This window comes from Acomys minous (genome assembly GCF_964271855.1).
Source record: "Acomys minous genome assembly, chromosome: 2".
Classification (NCBI taxonomy): Eukaryota; Metazoa; Chordata; class Mammalia; order Rodentia; family Muridae; genus Acomys; species Acomys minous.
In genome coordinates this window covers 63,285,562-63,298,375 of record NC_140484.1, presented here as the reverse complement: position 1 = coordinate 63,298,375, position 12,814 = coordinate 63,285,562, and the positions used below count along the sequence as shown (strand labels likewise).

At 49.9% G+C, this 12,814-nt stretch overlaps 1 protein-coding gene and 1 long non-coding RNA gene across 5 annotated transcripts in view; one reads left to right on the top strand and one right to left on the bottom strand.

The window, feature by feature from the left end:
• Positions 1-12,814, top strand: part of PTPRE (protein tyrosine phosphatase receptor type E) — an 87,024-nt gene that overhangs the window by 42,956 nt on the left and 31,254 nt on the right. For 3 of the 4 annotated variants that reach the window (XM_084751089.1, XM_084751090.1, XM_084751088.1), the window contains exons 2-5: positions 1,320-1,438; positions 8,299-8,392; positions 8,633-8,706; positions 10,623-10,759. In XM_084751089.1, the coding sequence (XP_084607215.1) occupies positions 1,327-1,438; positions 8,299-8,392; positions 8,633-8,706; positions 10,623-10,759 (417 nt within the window). In that variant the 5' untranslated portion in view covers positions 1,320-1,326. Of the gene's footprint in view, positions 1-1,319; positions 1,439-8,298; positions 8,393-8,454; positions 8,559-8,632; positions 8,707-10,622; positions 10,760-12,814 lie in introns of those variants that run through there. The other variant, XM_084751091.1, reaches the window with a different exon arrangement.
• On the bottom strand, positions 6,228-8,689 carry LOC311580012. Its single transcript, XR_014773335.1, has 3 exons — positions 8,556-8,689; positions 8,336-8,432; positions 6,228-7,467 (listed from the first exon to the last, which is right to left on the bottom strand). It is a non-coding gene; the product is annotated as an uncharacterized lncRNA (long non-coding RNA).

Sequence of the window (12,814 nt, the reverse complement as noted above, 5' to 3'; positions counted from 1 at the left end):
CGCTGAAACAGCCAGCGTACCGAGTGTCTACTGGCCTCGGTTCTGAGGTCTTAAACTCCAGAGACACAGAATTCCTAGATGAAGTTCTTTTTGGAGGCTTTGAGTAGTAAAATGTCTCTCAATAGGGATGGGACAGAGCCCCTTGGCTGGCTGTGGATGAGGTCCCATGGTCAGACACTATATGTCTACACTGGGCAGGTGCCACTACCTGCCTCCAGTGCTCAGGAGTCCTCAAGAAAGGTTTTCTACACCACAAAGTGGTCACCATCACAGTCGGCTCTAGTCATGGTTGAAGATGATTGGGAAAAATGGGGAGCCATGTGTCAATCTGAGGACACCACCTGCAGGGCCCTAGTATGACAGAGCTTTCTCTGTGTTGAACCCCTGGTCTGTCCTCTGCACCCATTCAACCCAGTAAACATGGAGCTCCCTCCTGAGGCTGAAGGTGGCTCTGTAGAAGTTAGTGTCATCAGGGGCAAGGCCAGGAGAGAGGGCTGTTGAAGTGGGCTGGGAGAGCATATCGCCACAGGACGGAAGAGGATAGAGAAGAACCCTGAAGCTGGCCTCAAGGCTGCTTGGCCAGGAGCTACTGAGCCAAGTTTAGGAGGGGCTGGATTTGATGGGCCTAGTGGAGGGGCCCAAAAAAGCGCACAGGAAGGCTCTGGCATCTATTTACCCAAGATAGCACAGCCACCATGGAAACAACTTGGCTAGGGAATGGCAGTGGAAGGGAGGTGGGTGAGCAGTGGGTATCGGAGGATGTGGTATCTGAAGTTGCGGGTGATTCAGGCAGATGCCCCTCAGCCTGCAGTATGGACAAAGTGAGGGTCTGGTTCCACTCCACGCTGGTTTGCCCTCAGCGATGTGGGAGCCGTGAGCCTTGGGTCATCTGGCTGGACCTGCAGATGACAGTGACTGTACCACCGTAGTGTGGGGAAGACAAAAAGAGACTGTGAAGTCAGCAGAGATGCTGGCTTCCTGGAAACCTACAGTGAGCTTCTCTTCTGTGTCTTCTTCCTCCCTGTCGAGTGGCAGCCATGTCCAGAGCTGGCTGTCCACGAGCATTCTTGGATCCCAGGGAAGGAGACTCCTACAAGTCATCCTCTGACTTATTTCTGCAAGTGCACTGTGGCACAAGTGCGCCAACTCATATACACATACAGTTAGTCAATTAATTAAACAATAAATTCTGAAAGGTCTGACTGTGTAGACCCCTGTGGGACCAAACACTGACCAGTGGGATGGGCAAATGTGAACATTGCCTTGATGGTTTGTTGAGCATCTTCTCCTGAGTGAGTCCTTACCTTATCTCTTTGCAGGTGTGCCATGGAGTCCTTCTGTCCACTCCTACTGGCAGGTTTTAGCTTGTCGCTTGCCAGAGCTGGCAAGGGCAATGAGACCACCCCAACAGAGAGCAACTGGACTAGCACAACTGCAGGTGAGGACCAAGCTTCCCCAGCTGCCTCTCACATTGCCACCTTCCCCCCCCCCCCCCAGCACCTAGGTCCCCTGGGGAAGAGGTTCATTGAATCTTCCTGTATGCCAATTAGGAAAGCAGGTGTGTACCCATAACCAGAGCCATCTAAGTGTGTTCAAGAAGGGTCTTCCTTCCACCTGCTAAGGGGAGGGCCTCAGCCTTGCTGAAAGAAAGAGAGAAGGAGGAAGTCTGAAAGGAGCCATCAAAGTGACTTAAAAATGGGACAAAGTGCTTGCTGTCAGGCCTGGCCACCTGAGTCCAATCCCTGGGACCAACACAATGGAAAGGAGAGAAGTGACTTCTGCAGGTTGTCCTCTGACTTCTACAAGTGCTCTGTGGCATATGTGTGCCCACTCATATACACATACAATTAATTAGCTAATTAATTAATTAAACATACGAACAATAAATTATGAAAGGTCTGACTGTATAAAGCCCTGGTTGGACAAATGTGAAGATTGGCTTGGTGGTTTGTTGTGTAACTTCTCCTGAGGAGATATAAGCAAATATCTAATTACGCAAGGGAGGACACCCACCACTGACCCAAGAAACGACTGTGGCCATGTCTAGTTCGGTGAAGCAGTGAGTTTCTTGGGCTTACTTAGAGAAGCATGGATGACTCAGAGGCAGCTGCTTCGCTGGAAAGCCCACTCCAGCCTGGGTGACAACTCACAAATACTGTATCATTGCAGTCGCCTGTGCAACTTGTAGGCAGCTCCATTGAAGAGTCTGTCCACCCAACCACACCCAGGGCAAATTGGTCTACCGCTTGTAAAACCTCAGGAAGGGACCTCACAAGTCTTGTAGCTTTCTTATACTTTGAGAGCTCCCTGCCTTCTCTTCAGGAGAATATGCTTGAATACAGAGGGAGTGGCCACACAACAGGGCTAATAACAGAGACTAAGAAATGATGATGATGATGATGATGATGATGATGATGATGATGATGATGATGATGTAATATTGGTATGTAGTGAGGTTCCTTTTTGTTGTTGTTGTTGTTTGGTTGGTTTTGTTTTTGGGTTTTCTGAGACATGGTTTCTTTGTGTAGCCTTGGCTGCCTTTGTAGACTAGGCTGGCCTTGAACTCCCAGAGATTCACTTGACTCTGCCTCCCAAGAGCTGGGATTAAAGGCATGTGCCACCATGCCTGGCTCAAGGTTCCTCATTTTAAATAGCAACTGTTATTTTTAGGGATGAATGTGGAGCATCCTTGGGCATGTCCTGTCTCCCTGGAGGTAGAATTTCAATTGTCCTATCCTCATGAGAAAGTTAGGACAGATACTCCTCAGGGCGGGCATGGAGGTTGTTTAGTCTGCCCATCATCTTGTAGTTTAAATATTAAAGAAGAGGAAAAGGCAGAGTGGCTCCCACATGATGTCAGAGACATTCCTCGTGATACACGGTAGACACAGAAAGCCCATGATGTAGACTAAGGTAGGATTCCATTGGCAGGAAATACCCAGGAGCTGAAAAGCATGGGCAAGAGGGTTAGTGAGCATTTGCCTGGGCTGAGGATGAAGACAGGAGGAGTCCTATGGGGACAAAGGACTTCTCTCCACAAGCACTATGCAATTGGCTGTTTAGGGATACACGGAAAGATGTTAGCATGTCCCTGTGAACATCCTGAAGCCCTGGGGACAGAGCATCCATCACCTCACAGTAGAGGCAGGAGTTGTCAGAGTCAGGTGGTACCTGAGTCTCCCTCAGGATGGCATCACCGTCCACGTTTAGGGCTTTCTACGTTCATTTGAAAGCAAGATTTATTGATTCATAACATTGTCATGGGCAGGAAGTGTTTCAGGAAGAAAGGGCTGTCACATGACCTCAGCACCCAGAACAGAAGCAAATGTGAAACTTATTCTGGTTAGGTCTCTTCCGGTCCTCAACACACTGGCAACAGCTTTGGTCTCACTCTCAGGAGCTACAGGAGGCCTCAAGTTACATGACTGCTTCTCTGCCCTGGGACTCAGGAGGGCACTCCAAATGCTCTTTGAAAGATATGGCCCCCGAAAAAACACAAAAGTATCCCTTGAGGGTTAGCGCTTTGCCAGAATGTGCCAGAACAACAGGAAATGGTTTCCTTTCATCTCTGGCCAAAATGAATTCAATATTCATCATGACGCATTTTTCTTAGACATTCATTATAAATGTGTAAAAATTGTGAGGAAATGGTGTTATCCATAATACATATAGGAAAAAATCCTTTAAATTAATATGTGAAAGAGCACAGTAGGGAAACAGAGGCTGTTCTGGGCTGCTTTGCTACTGCCCTGATAAATACCATGACCAAAAGCACCCTGGAGAGGCAAGGGTTTACTTGGCTTACATACCTCAGCCGTGGTCCATCGTGAGGAAGCGCAAACAGGAGCTAAAGCAGAAACCATGGAGGAACGCTGCTTACTGACTAGCTCACTGACTCAGGCTCAATTAGCTTTCTTATACAGCCCTAGACCCCCTACTTAGGTCCGAGGTCTCCTACATCAATTGGTAATCAAATGGACCACTGACATGACCATAGGCTCTTCTGAGCAAGGCAGTCCTCAGACAATTCCGGGCTGTGTCAAGTTGACAGCTGAAGCTATTAAGAGATGCCACAAAAGCAAGCAGGCCAAATCAAAGTATCTAATTAATTCCATTTTAATCATCATGCAAAGGTCCCAAACTCTCTAGAAATTAGAGGAAAAAAAATCACATTTAAATGTTATTGTGCTTTTGCCTGACTAAATGTGGGAGGATCATTAGCGGCCAGGAGAAAGTGGCTCTCTTGTAAACCCCAGGCAAGCATAGATGTCGGATGCTTTGGGAGGCCATATGGAAATTTCTATTGCTGTTTGGTAATGTGTGTAGTCGACACAGGGGTCCATTTTTAGGAGATGACATACAGAAACTCTGGTGAGACAAAGTGCACAAATTAGGTGCTGGGGAGGGGGCTCGGAGCTTAAGAGCGCTTGTTGCTCTTTCAGAGGGCCCAAGTTCAGTTCCCAGAACCCACATGTCCCTTCATAGCTGACTAAAACTTCAGATCCAGGAGCTCAGACACCTTCTTCTGGCCTACACGAGCACCTGAATAGGCGTGGCACAAATGCAGAAAGGCACACACATGCCTGCAAACACAGAAGCAGGAATATATCTTTGTTTTTCAGTGTAGACACAGAAGGGGTGCAGGGGACGGCAAAGTGGGGGTATGTTCATGCAATCTGGACCAATCAAAGTGTGGAGCTGCAGGCAGCCAGGACACAGAATAAAAAGGCTCATCTCACATGGCAACTCTCCAGGATCAGTGAGAGAGCTGAAGTGGGGACCTGCACAGAATGAGCTTCATCCGCTTACTCCATACATCTCGTTAGTGTTGGGATGCATCAACAAGTGGATGGTTCTCTATAATTATTAGCCTGGAGATGTTCCTTCCCTAACAACTTGTGAAATAACAGTACTTCCTTCATTCCATGCCATTTTGGATGACAGGAGGGAGTAGTGCGTCTAATTTAGTTACCAAAAATCTGCACGTTTATGAGTTTAGCTTCATAGGAGAAAATGCTGGCGAAGATGCATCTGGCCCAAGCAGCGTTATGGGCTAGAACCCAGAAATCCCTCCAGCACTGTTCTCCAGGGGTGGTGCTCTCTTCTGAGCTACTAAATGGGCTCCCTGTCTTTCCTTCCCTCACTCCACCTCTGCCTGCTCACTGGGGACCCCCCAGAGATGGAGAGTGCCCCTCACTGGAAGGGCACCATCTGTTGCAGACCGGTGCAGCGCTCCCTAGGGTCTGGAAAGAGCTTCCCTCAGCTGGCCCATGCCCCTCTGCATAGGTCCTTCTGATGCAGCGGATGAGTCACTGGGGGAATCTGGATCCAGAGTAAAAAGTTCCATGCCCCACCTCACACACAGCCATTGTCTTTCCAGTGTCAGGACCAGATACCGTGTAAGCAAATGTATGCATACACACATGTGGGTATGGCTATGCCAAAAATCTCCACGAACACGCATGTACTAACTCACATACAGTTGGGAAACCCAACAACACTTTAGGAAAACGGTTGAGCCATCTAGAGAGACCTGTCTACACTGTCCCACTCTGGCCCTTTGGCCATCCCCCAGAGGCAGTATGAACTGGAAACAGAGTGTGACTCTGGGAGACCTCATGCCTCCCTGGGTGGAACACCACTGGGGCTGAGGAGACATGGCCCAGTATGCATAGGGGTTTCTTTTCTGGCCCACACGATTTATCAAAGTTGAATTTCAATCTAGTTACTGACCACACAATTTCAAAAACATTTACATGAACTGTGGTTTCTTCTTTTGCAATGTGTAGGCTTCACCTTTTCCAGACCTAATTTATTTAGGGTTCTTTAAATGTTTACACCTCCCTTCCAACCCACCTACCCTAGAGAGGAGGTTTATGGGAACAGGGGAAGTAAATCTTATTGGATTCAGTTCCTGGGAACAATTCCCCTGGCATAGTCAGCAGGGTTTCAGCCGACCAGCAATTCCACCAAAGTTGCTTCTAGAACCTGGAGCAGTCAGAACCCGGAGCCTCAGTTGGAGCCCAAAGCCTGGCAGCCTTTGCTGGAGCGGTTCTCTCTTGAAGCATCTCGAAGTGGAATGATGAACAGCCAAACAATACCAAGACCCAAAAAGCCCCAGCCTCCTGTTTAGGGCATATATATCCTCTCAGAGTCTGTACTAGGATGTTTTTCAGCTGGCAAAAACCAAGTGTCCCCCCTCACCCCCCCACCCCCTACCCCCCGCCATGAAGTGGTTGGACTTCTAAGGATAAATATTATCTGTTCTCTCACAAGTCTGTTCTCCATCCCACACTTGGGATCAAAACAAAAACATGTTTACATCCATTTGTTTACATCCATTACATATCCCACACTTGGGATCAAAACAAAAACATGTTTATATCCACTACAGCAATGCTTAAGGTAAATACCCTGGACCCATCTTCCCATAGACTCTGACTCTGTAGCCAGGACATGTCCCACATGGCTCCCTGTATTCCACCCCAACCAGCCTGGCTTTGGATGTTTCTACTGCCCGTGGGAAGCCTGAGGGGTTCTGGCCCTGACCTCTGCCTTCCTGGACAACACTCATTAGAAGTTACAGAAACCAACTTGTGGGATAATGAACCCCTCTAAGCCATCCTTCTGCCTGTGCGACAAGCCATCTAGGGTTTGAGTCGTCCAACCTATGCCTTGTGGGATCCCCATGTCTGTCACCATAGCCTATACTCTGAGAACATGGACATAAGAGTCTGGTCCCGCAAGTCTTCAACAGGGCCCAGGGGAGGACTGGCAGGGCCCAGGGGCCCCTATGTCTGTGACAGAGTGGACCTCATAGCTGGCCAGTTTAAGTGGCTGCTTCTGCAGAGCACAGGCTGACCTTGGGCAATGCAGAAGTGGGTAGTTTCACCATGGTGACACACCGAGAAAAGACAGTGAGCCTTCCCGGAAAAGGAGGAGGAGACTGCCCCCTGCTTTCTAATGGCCTTTGACCAAACATGGATGGAGTTGAATCACGGTACCCTGAGCAGTGGGACTCCCTGGGATTGACTTAGCTCTGCCCTTCAGCGCCAGGCGGCTCTCAGAGGCCCAGGCTAAATTTTGTTCCAGGTCCTAGTCCACGATAAAGCACTCCCTGGGAGCCACAGACACGGACACCTTAGGGCCAGGCTGCTCCTAAAGAGTCCCAGCTGGGCAGTGTGAAGGTTTGGGCTGGAGGGAGCAACAGACATTCCCAGCCATTAAGCCTATTATAAGCCTGCCCTTGCACATGACAGGAACCAGCTCTTCTGGGCAAGGGCCACGGGTGGCAGGCTGTAGATCACAGGCTCTAGTTTGGATGCACAGCGGGGGGAAGACAATGCCCATATTCCAAACTCCTTCCTGGAGCCCTGAGCTTCGAGGGATCCGGATGGTGCAGGGAAGGAGGGCCGCGGGCATTTCAACACACACTCTGCTTGGAAACAATGCTGGGCACTTCTGGATCTGAAGAGAATGGAAACTGAGTGACTGACCTCCAGGGCCGTCCATGGGGGACCTGCTCCCTCCCAGCGGCATGTGCTCATCAACTCCAGAGCATATGGCCCCATCTAGACCAGTTTGAGAGAGGAGCCAAGCTAACTAACTGGAGTAACAGGCTTTGAATGGAGCCCTTTGGGTGAGAACGTCGTGGAGATAAGAGGGCACACTCACCCTAAAAGGCTGAGAGAATGGTTGAGTTGATGACCACAAGGTCACCAAGCCTAACATACAAGGGCAGGGAGGGATACACCTCTCTCTGAGGAAGGTGGACCTGGTAGGTGTCCTGGATGGATGAACAAGATTGGTTCTTAGAGGCCAAAAGTCTCTGCACTCTTGACATTGTGGCAGAGAGTTCACCTTCCTCAAAAAAAAACAAACAAAAAAACAAAAAAACAAAAAAACAGGCCACAGTATGCCTGTTCCTCAATAACTGTAAACTCCACCTTGGAGCCACGATGTTCCCTTATGTTGGCTGCTCCTGCCCCACCTGGGCAGGGACACAACAGCTGCTCCCGGAAGGAGATCCTCCTTCCTCCCCCTCCTCACTGCCAAGAGGGGCTGGCCAGAGGTGCTCAGAGAAATATCGGAGTAGCAGTGCACAGTAGGGGTAAGGGGGAGGTCACCCTTAATCAGGGACCTTGGAGAAATCATACCATCACACTCCTGGCCCAAGGAAAGAAACAGTGGGAGATATTTTGCAAATTGTACCATGTGGTGTGCTGTGAGAATCCTTCCTTACCCCCTACCCAGGGTCCTGATGGGGCCTCTGCCCTCTACCACCCACCCAACCTACAGGCCCTCCGGACCCTGGTGCCTCCCAGCCGCTTCTCACCTGGCTGCTGCTGCCTCTGCTCCTCCTCTTCCTCCTCCTTGCAGCCTACTTCTTCAGGTAGGAGTGTCCCCAGGCACTGACGTGCTCTAACCAGCTCCTATGAGGAAATGAGTGTGCTGGAGGCTGGGGGTGTGGGCCCAAACAGCTCAAACACTAGCTGGCCAGCCCGAGCTGCACACAGCTCAGCCATGAGCAGCAGAAAGAGCTTCTCCCGGCTTACCTGGTGGGTACCAACGCTCTGGGGGATTGGCGATCCCTACTGTGCTGAGACCTTAACGGGTGTCTTGTACCTTCAAGGTTCAGGAAGCAGAGGAAAGCTGTGGTCAGCAGCAACGACAAGAAGATGCCCAACGGGATCCTAGAAGAGCAAGGTACTGCACACTGGGTCTTGGTACTGACACAGAAAAGGGGTTGGTGGTGGGCTGTCACTCAAGCTTTCTTCTCTCACCAGTTCCTCCTGGGCTCTGGCTGCCGCTTGCTGGTAACATAGTTTCTCTGTTTCGGAACTTAGCCTCAGAGGTCATTTTCCATGCTGAGAGGAGCGGATGTCTGAGACATTTCAGTTTGTGGGTAGTTTTTTTTTTTTTTTTTTTTAAAGAGACCACTCATATCCTGTCAGTTTAGCTGGGCTTTGCCAAGTAACATTTCTCATTGAGGCTTTTGAAGTCATCCTGTGATAAAGTTCTCACTCACGACCGAGAAGTGTTCCGTTGACACTGTGCTACCTCAGGATCAAACTGGAAAAGGACACCGCTCTGCCAAAGCTGTTCACTCTTTTGAAGGAGCATCGGTTAAGCGACATGCCTAGCTTAGATTCCAGCTGTGTTATAACTTGTCAATGCTGCTTTTAAATACCTGTTTTTCTTTCTCTGTGTTTCAATGGTAGACAGAGCAAAGGCTTTTAAACCTTCAGGGTCTGGCCGAGTGGTGTGGTACAGGCTTGTCATCTCAGTATTGGGAGGTGCTTGCTGAGGAAGAAGTGTTACAGATTCAAGGCCAGCATGAGCTCCATAACGAGCTCCTGCTTCAAATGAGCAAGGGACCTGGAGATGTAGCTCAGTGGCACAGCACTTTGCCCAGCATATCCAAAGTCCCTGCTTCAATGCCCAGTGTGACAACTAAAAACCCAAAACAGTGGTTGACACCAGTGGTTTCAGCTTTCTGTCATAACTTCCTACATAGCTGTGCCTGGCTTGAGATAATGCACATGCCGTCAAGAGTTCAAGTGATGCTTTAGAACTCAACCAGGATAGTAAAGGGACTAATGCAACCCCTCACCCTTGCCCCCAACGCCCCCCCCCCCGTGTGATGGGGAGAATATGAGCAATAGAGAATTCAGCTGAGCCATAGCATTGCAGGGCTTGGCCCCCCCCCCACTCCTGCATAGACCGTCACATGGTTCCAGTGCACCTCCGTTCTCTACCCAGCTCCTCTCACCCCGCTTACACATCCCAGAAGCCAAGGCAGAGGCAAGAGTGTGGCTTGGAGAAGCACAGAGGCCTGACGGCTTCTACCAGCTCACCTGGCTGAAGCGAAAGGGTGTCTTGCAGCAAAGTCTGTGGCATAGATCAGTGAGCCCTACAGATGGGACAGGGGCCTTTGGCATGAGTGATGACAGCTGACTTATTCGACTGACTTACTCTCCCCGTGAAGAGAGACACCCATCCCTGACACTGCTTGCACCACACATTCTGAGCTTGCAGGGCTGACTTGCCTGAGCCCCTCACCCCACAGCCCACCCTCTCCTTTGCAGTGTCCTTCCCCGCCGCAACCCCCCCCCCAACCGGCCTCAAAGATGGTCGGTTTCTCGGCACTGTAATGTATGAGATTTGAGGAAGCAGGCCTGTGTGTTGCCAAAAAGAGAAGGGTGCAAGACAGACAGCCTGGCAGATCCCCATCTGTGCTGAGCTTATACTCTGGGCCCCGTGATTACTCTTCTCTGGTCCCAAACCTGGACCTGGCTGCAACATGAAGCTTCAGTGGGCCTTGTATAGGAGCATAAGCCAGAGGCAAAGGTGGGTGGTGGGTGAGCTAGCGAGCAAGATCAAGAATAGGGTGTCTGTGATGGGCAGGAATGTTGACATCACTTGCTGAAAATAAGGTGTGCTGGAAAGCAGATGTTTGATTTAGTTTCTCAGGGCTCGGTTAGCCCCAGGGTGTGTGATTTGAAAGGACAGGTCCCCTCCCGCTGTACAGATCCATCAGGAATGCTGTCAGACCGTCTGAGGAGTGAGTCACCCATGGGCAATAGAACTAAGTGTCCTCTCTATTTCTCCTGACCCTCCAGAGCAGCAGAGAGTGATGCTGCTGAGCCGATCTCCATCGGGTCCCAAGAAGTACTTCCCCATCCCGGTGGAGCACTTGGAGGAGGAGATCCGTGTGAGGTCGGCAGATGACTGCAAGCGCTTCCGTGAAGAGTTCAATGTGAGTGTACCAGGGCTCAGCCACCATGAGGAACAGCAGGACAGTCAGAGCCAGCAGTTCCAGGGACTCGGGGACCTTGTGCCAGCAGTGATGCTGCTTAGAAGTGGGATCCGGAGAGCTAGGTCCCTAGTGCAGTGCTCCCCACTGGTGCTCATTGTTTCTTTTGGTTGAGGCTGATGCTCCTGAGGGTTGTTGCCAGCCCTGTTATTGGGTACCATAGTGTGACACCAGTTATGATCAACACATTATTCTACCACGTGGTGCCTAGTGCAGGTGGCAGTTACATGCTGAAGGCTGTAGAGATCCTCCCACCAAACATCTTGTCACGGTCCCCAAGAGGTCCAGCTTCTAATCAGGTAGGCAGTTGTCCCTCTGGGCGGCCATCATGGCCCAGTTTGGTATTTATGGCGACTGTCCACTGAGCACACTGGCTTGTATCCAGTGGGTGTGTGTCTCTGTTGTTGAGGATGAATCACTCCCACAACTCCTGAGGAGCAGTGGCTCACTGAGACACACCCCTGCCCACTGACAGTCTCCAGAGTCATCCCCAGAACTCTGAACTCAAGACACAGTGCGGACTGGTCACCCCACCCTTAAAGTTTTTCATTTCCCTTTTTTTTTTCATTTTCATTTTTATTTTTATATATGTGTGAGCACTTCATATATGTATGTGCACCAAGTGGGTACAGTGCCAGAAGAGACCCATCAGGTCCCCTCAAACAGGAGTTACAGGGGCTTGTGAGCCTCCAAGTAGACTCTGAGAACTGAACTGAGGTCCTCTATGAGAGCAGACAGTGCTCTTAACCTCTCAGCCATCTTTCCAGCCCTCAAGCTGTTGAGTTCTTTTTTCTTCTTTTCTTTCTTTTTCTTTTCTTTTCTTTTCCTTCTCCCCTCCTGCCCCAGAGACAGGGTTTGTCTATGTCACACTGGCTGTCCTGGACTCTGTAGACAAGGCTGGCCTCGAACTCACAGAGATCCTCCTGCCTCTGCCTTCCTAGTGCTGGGATAAGGCATGGGCCACTACGCCTGGCAATTGTTGATTTCTTAATGTATGTCAGATGGGTAGGCATGAAGCGTTGTTTTGGATACAGAGCCCCATACTGTTGTTGTTGTTGTTGTTTGGGTTTTTTGTTTGGTTAATCGGTTGGTTTTGGGGTGTGTGTGTGTGTGTGTGTGTGTGTGTGTGTGTGTGTGTGTGTGAGACGGAGAGGGGTTGTTCAGATCTTCACCTGAGCAAGAGTGGGTGTCCACGGATAGCTGCCTTGGCCTGGCTTCTCTCATAGCAGCCATTCTATTTCATGCCGCTTCCAACACCACCAAATGGTGCCTGGGAAAGGAAACTATGACAGCATAAATGTGAGCCCCAGGTGAGGAGCTTTTTTGAACAGTGCAGTGTGGTCGTTTCTAGAGATGGCGTGGACAGTACTGAGCTGGCTTTTCACACAGAGATGTCCACGATGACAGGACAAGGGGGTGGTGCGTTCAACCACACTTCACTTACTTTTCGGCATCACGCCTTCCCCTTTAGCTTACTTCCCTTTTTATGGCTGCCAAGTGTGTTTTCCTCTTTTTTTTTTTTTTTTTTAATTAGGTCATACCGAAAGACAGCACCGAGCACTGTTGTTTTGAAGATTTACAATTAACAACAGAAGTTGACTGTCCATTTTTAAAATAGCTGCCGCTCACGTTGCTGGTAGAAGCCTGCCCCTCCCTGCTTATCCCGTTTCCCTTCCATTTCTGCTGTCACGTGTGGGGTGCCCGTGACCATACTGTTAACAGAGGGTCTCGGAGTAGGCCAGGAGCAGCAGGGTGAGGCAGGCCAGGACTTGGCTCAAGTGCAGAATTCAGGAGGACACAAAAGGCACAGTTGTCAAGACAGGCCCTGGCTTAGTAGCTTATTTAGAATATGAAGCAATGGTAAATGAAACAGCCTTGTCACCATTTAGAGAGAGCCGTGTCAGTGTATTTCCCTGCTGTCCGGGGCTCCACTAGGGGTTGTAACCTGCAGTTATGGATTCTACCATTATTTAAAAGTTTGGTGTCTTCACTATTACA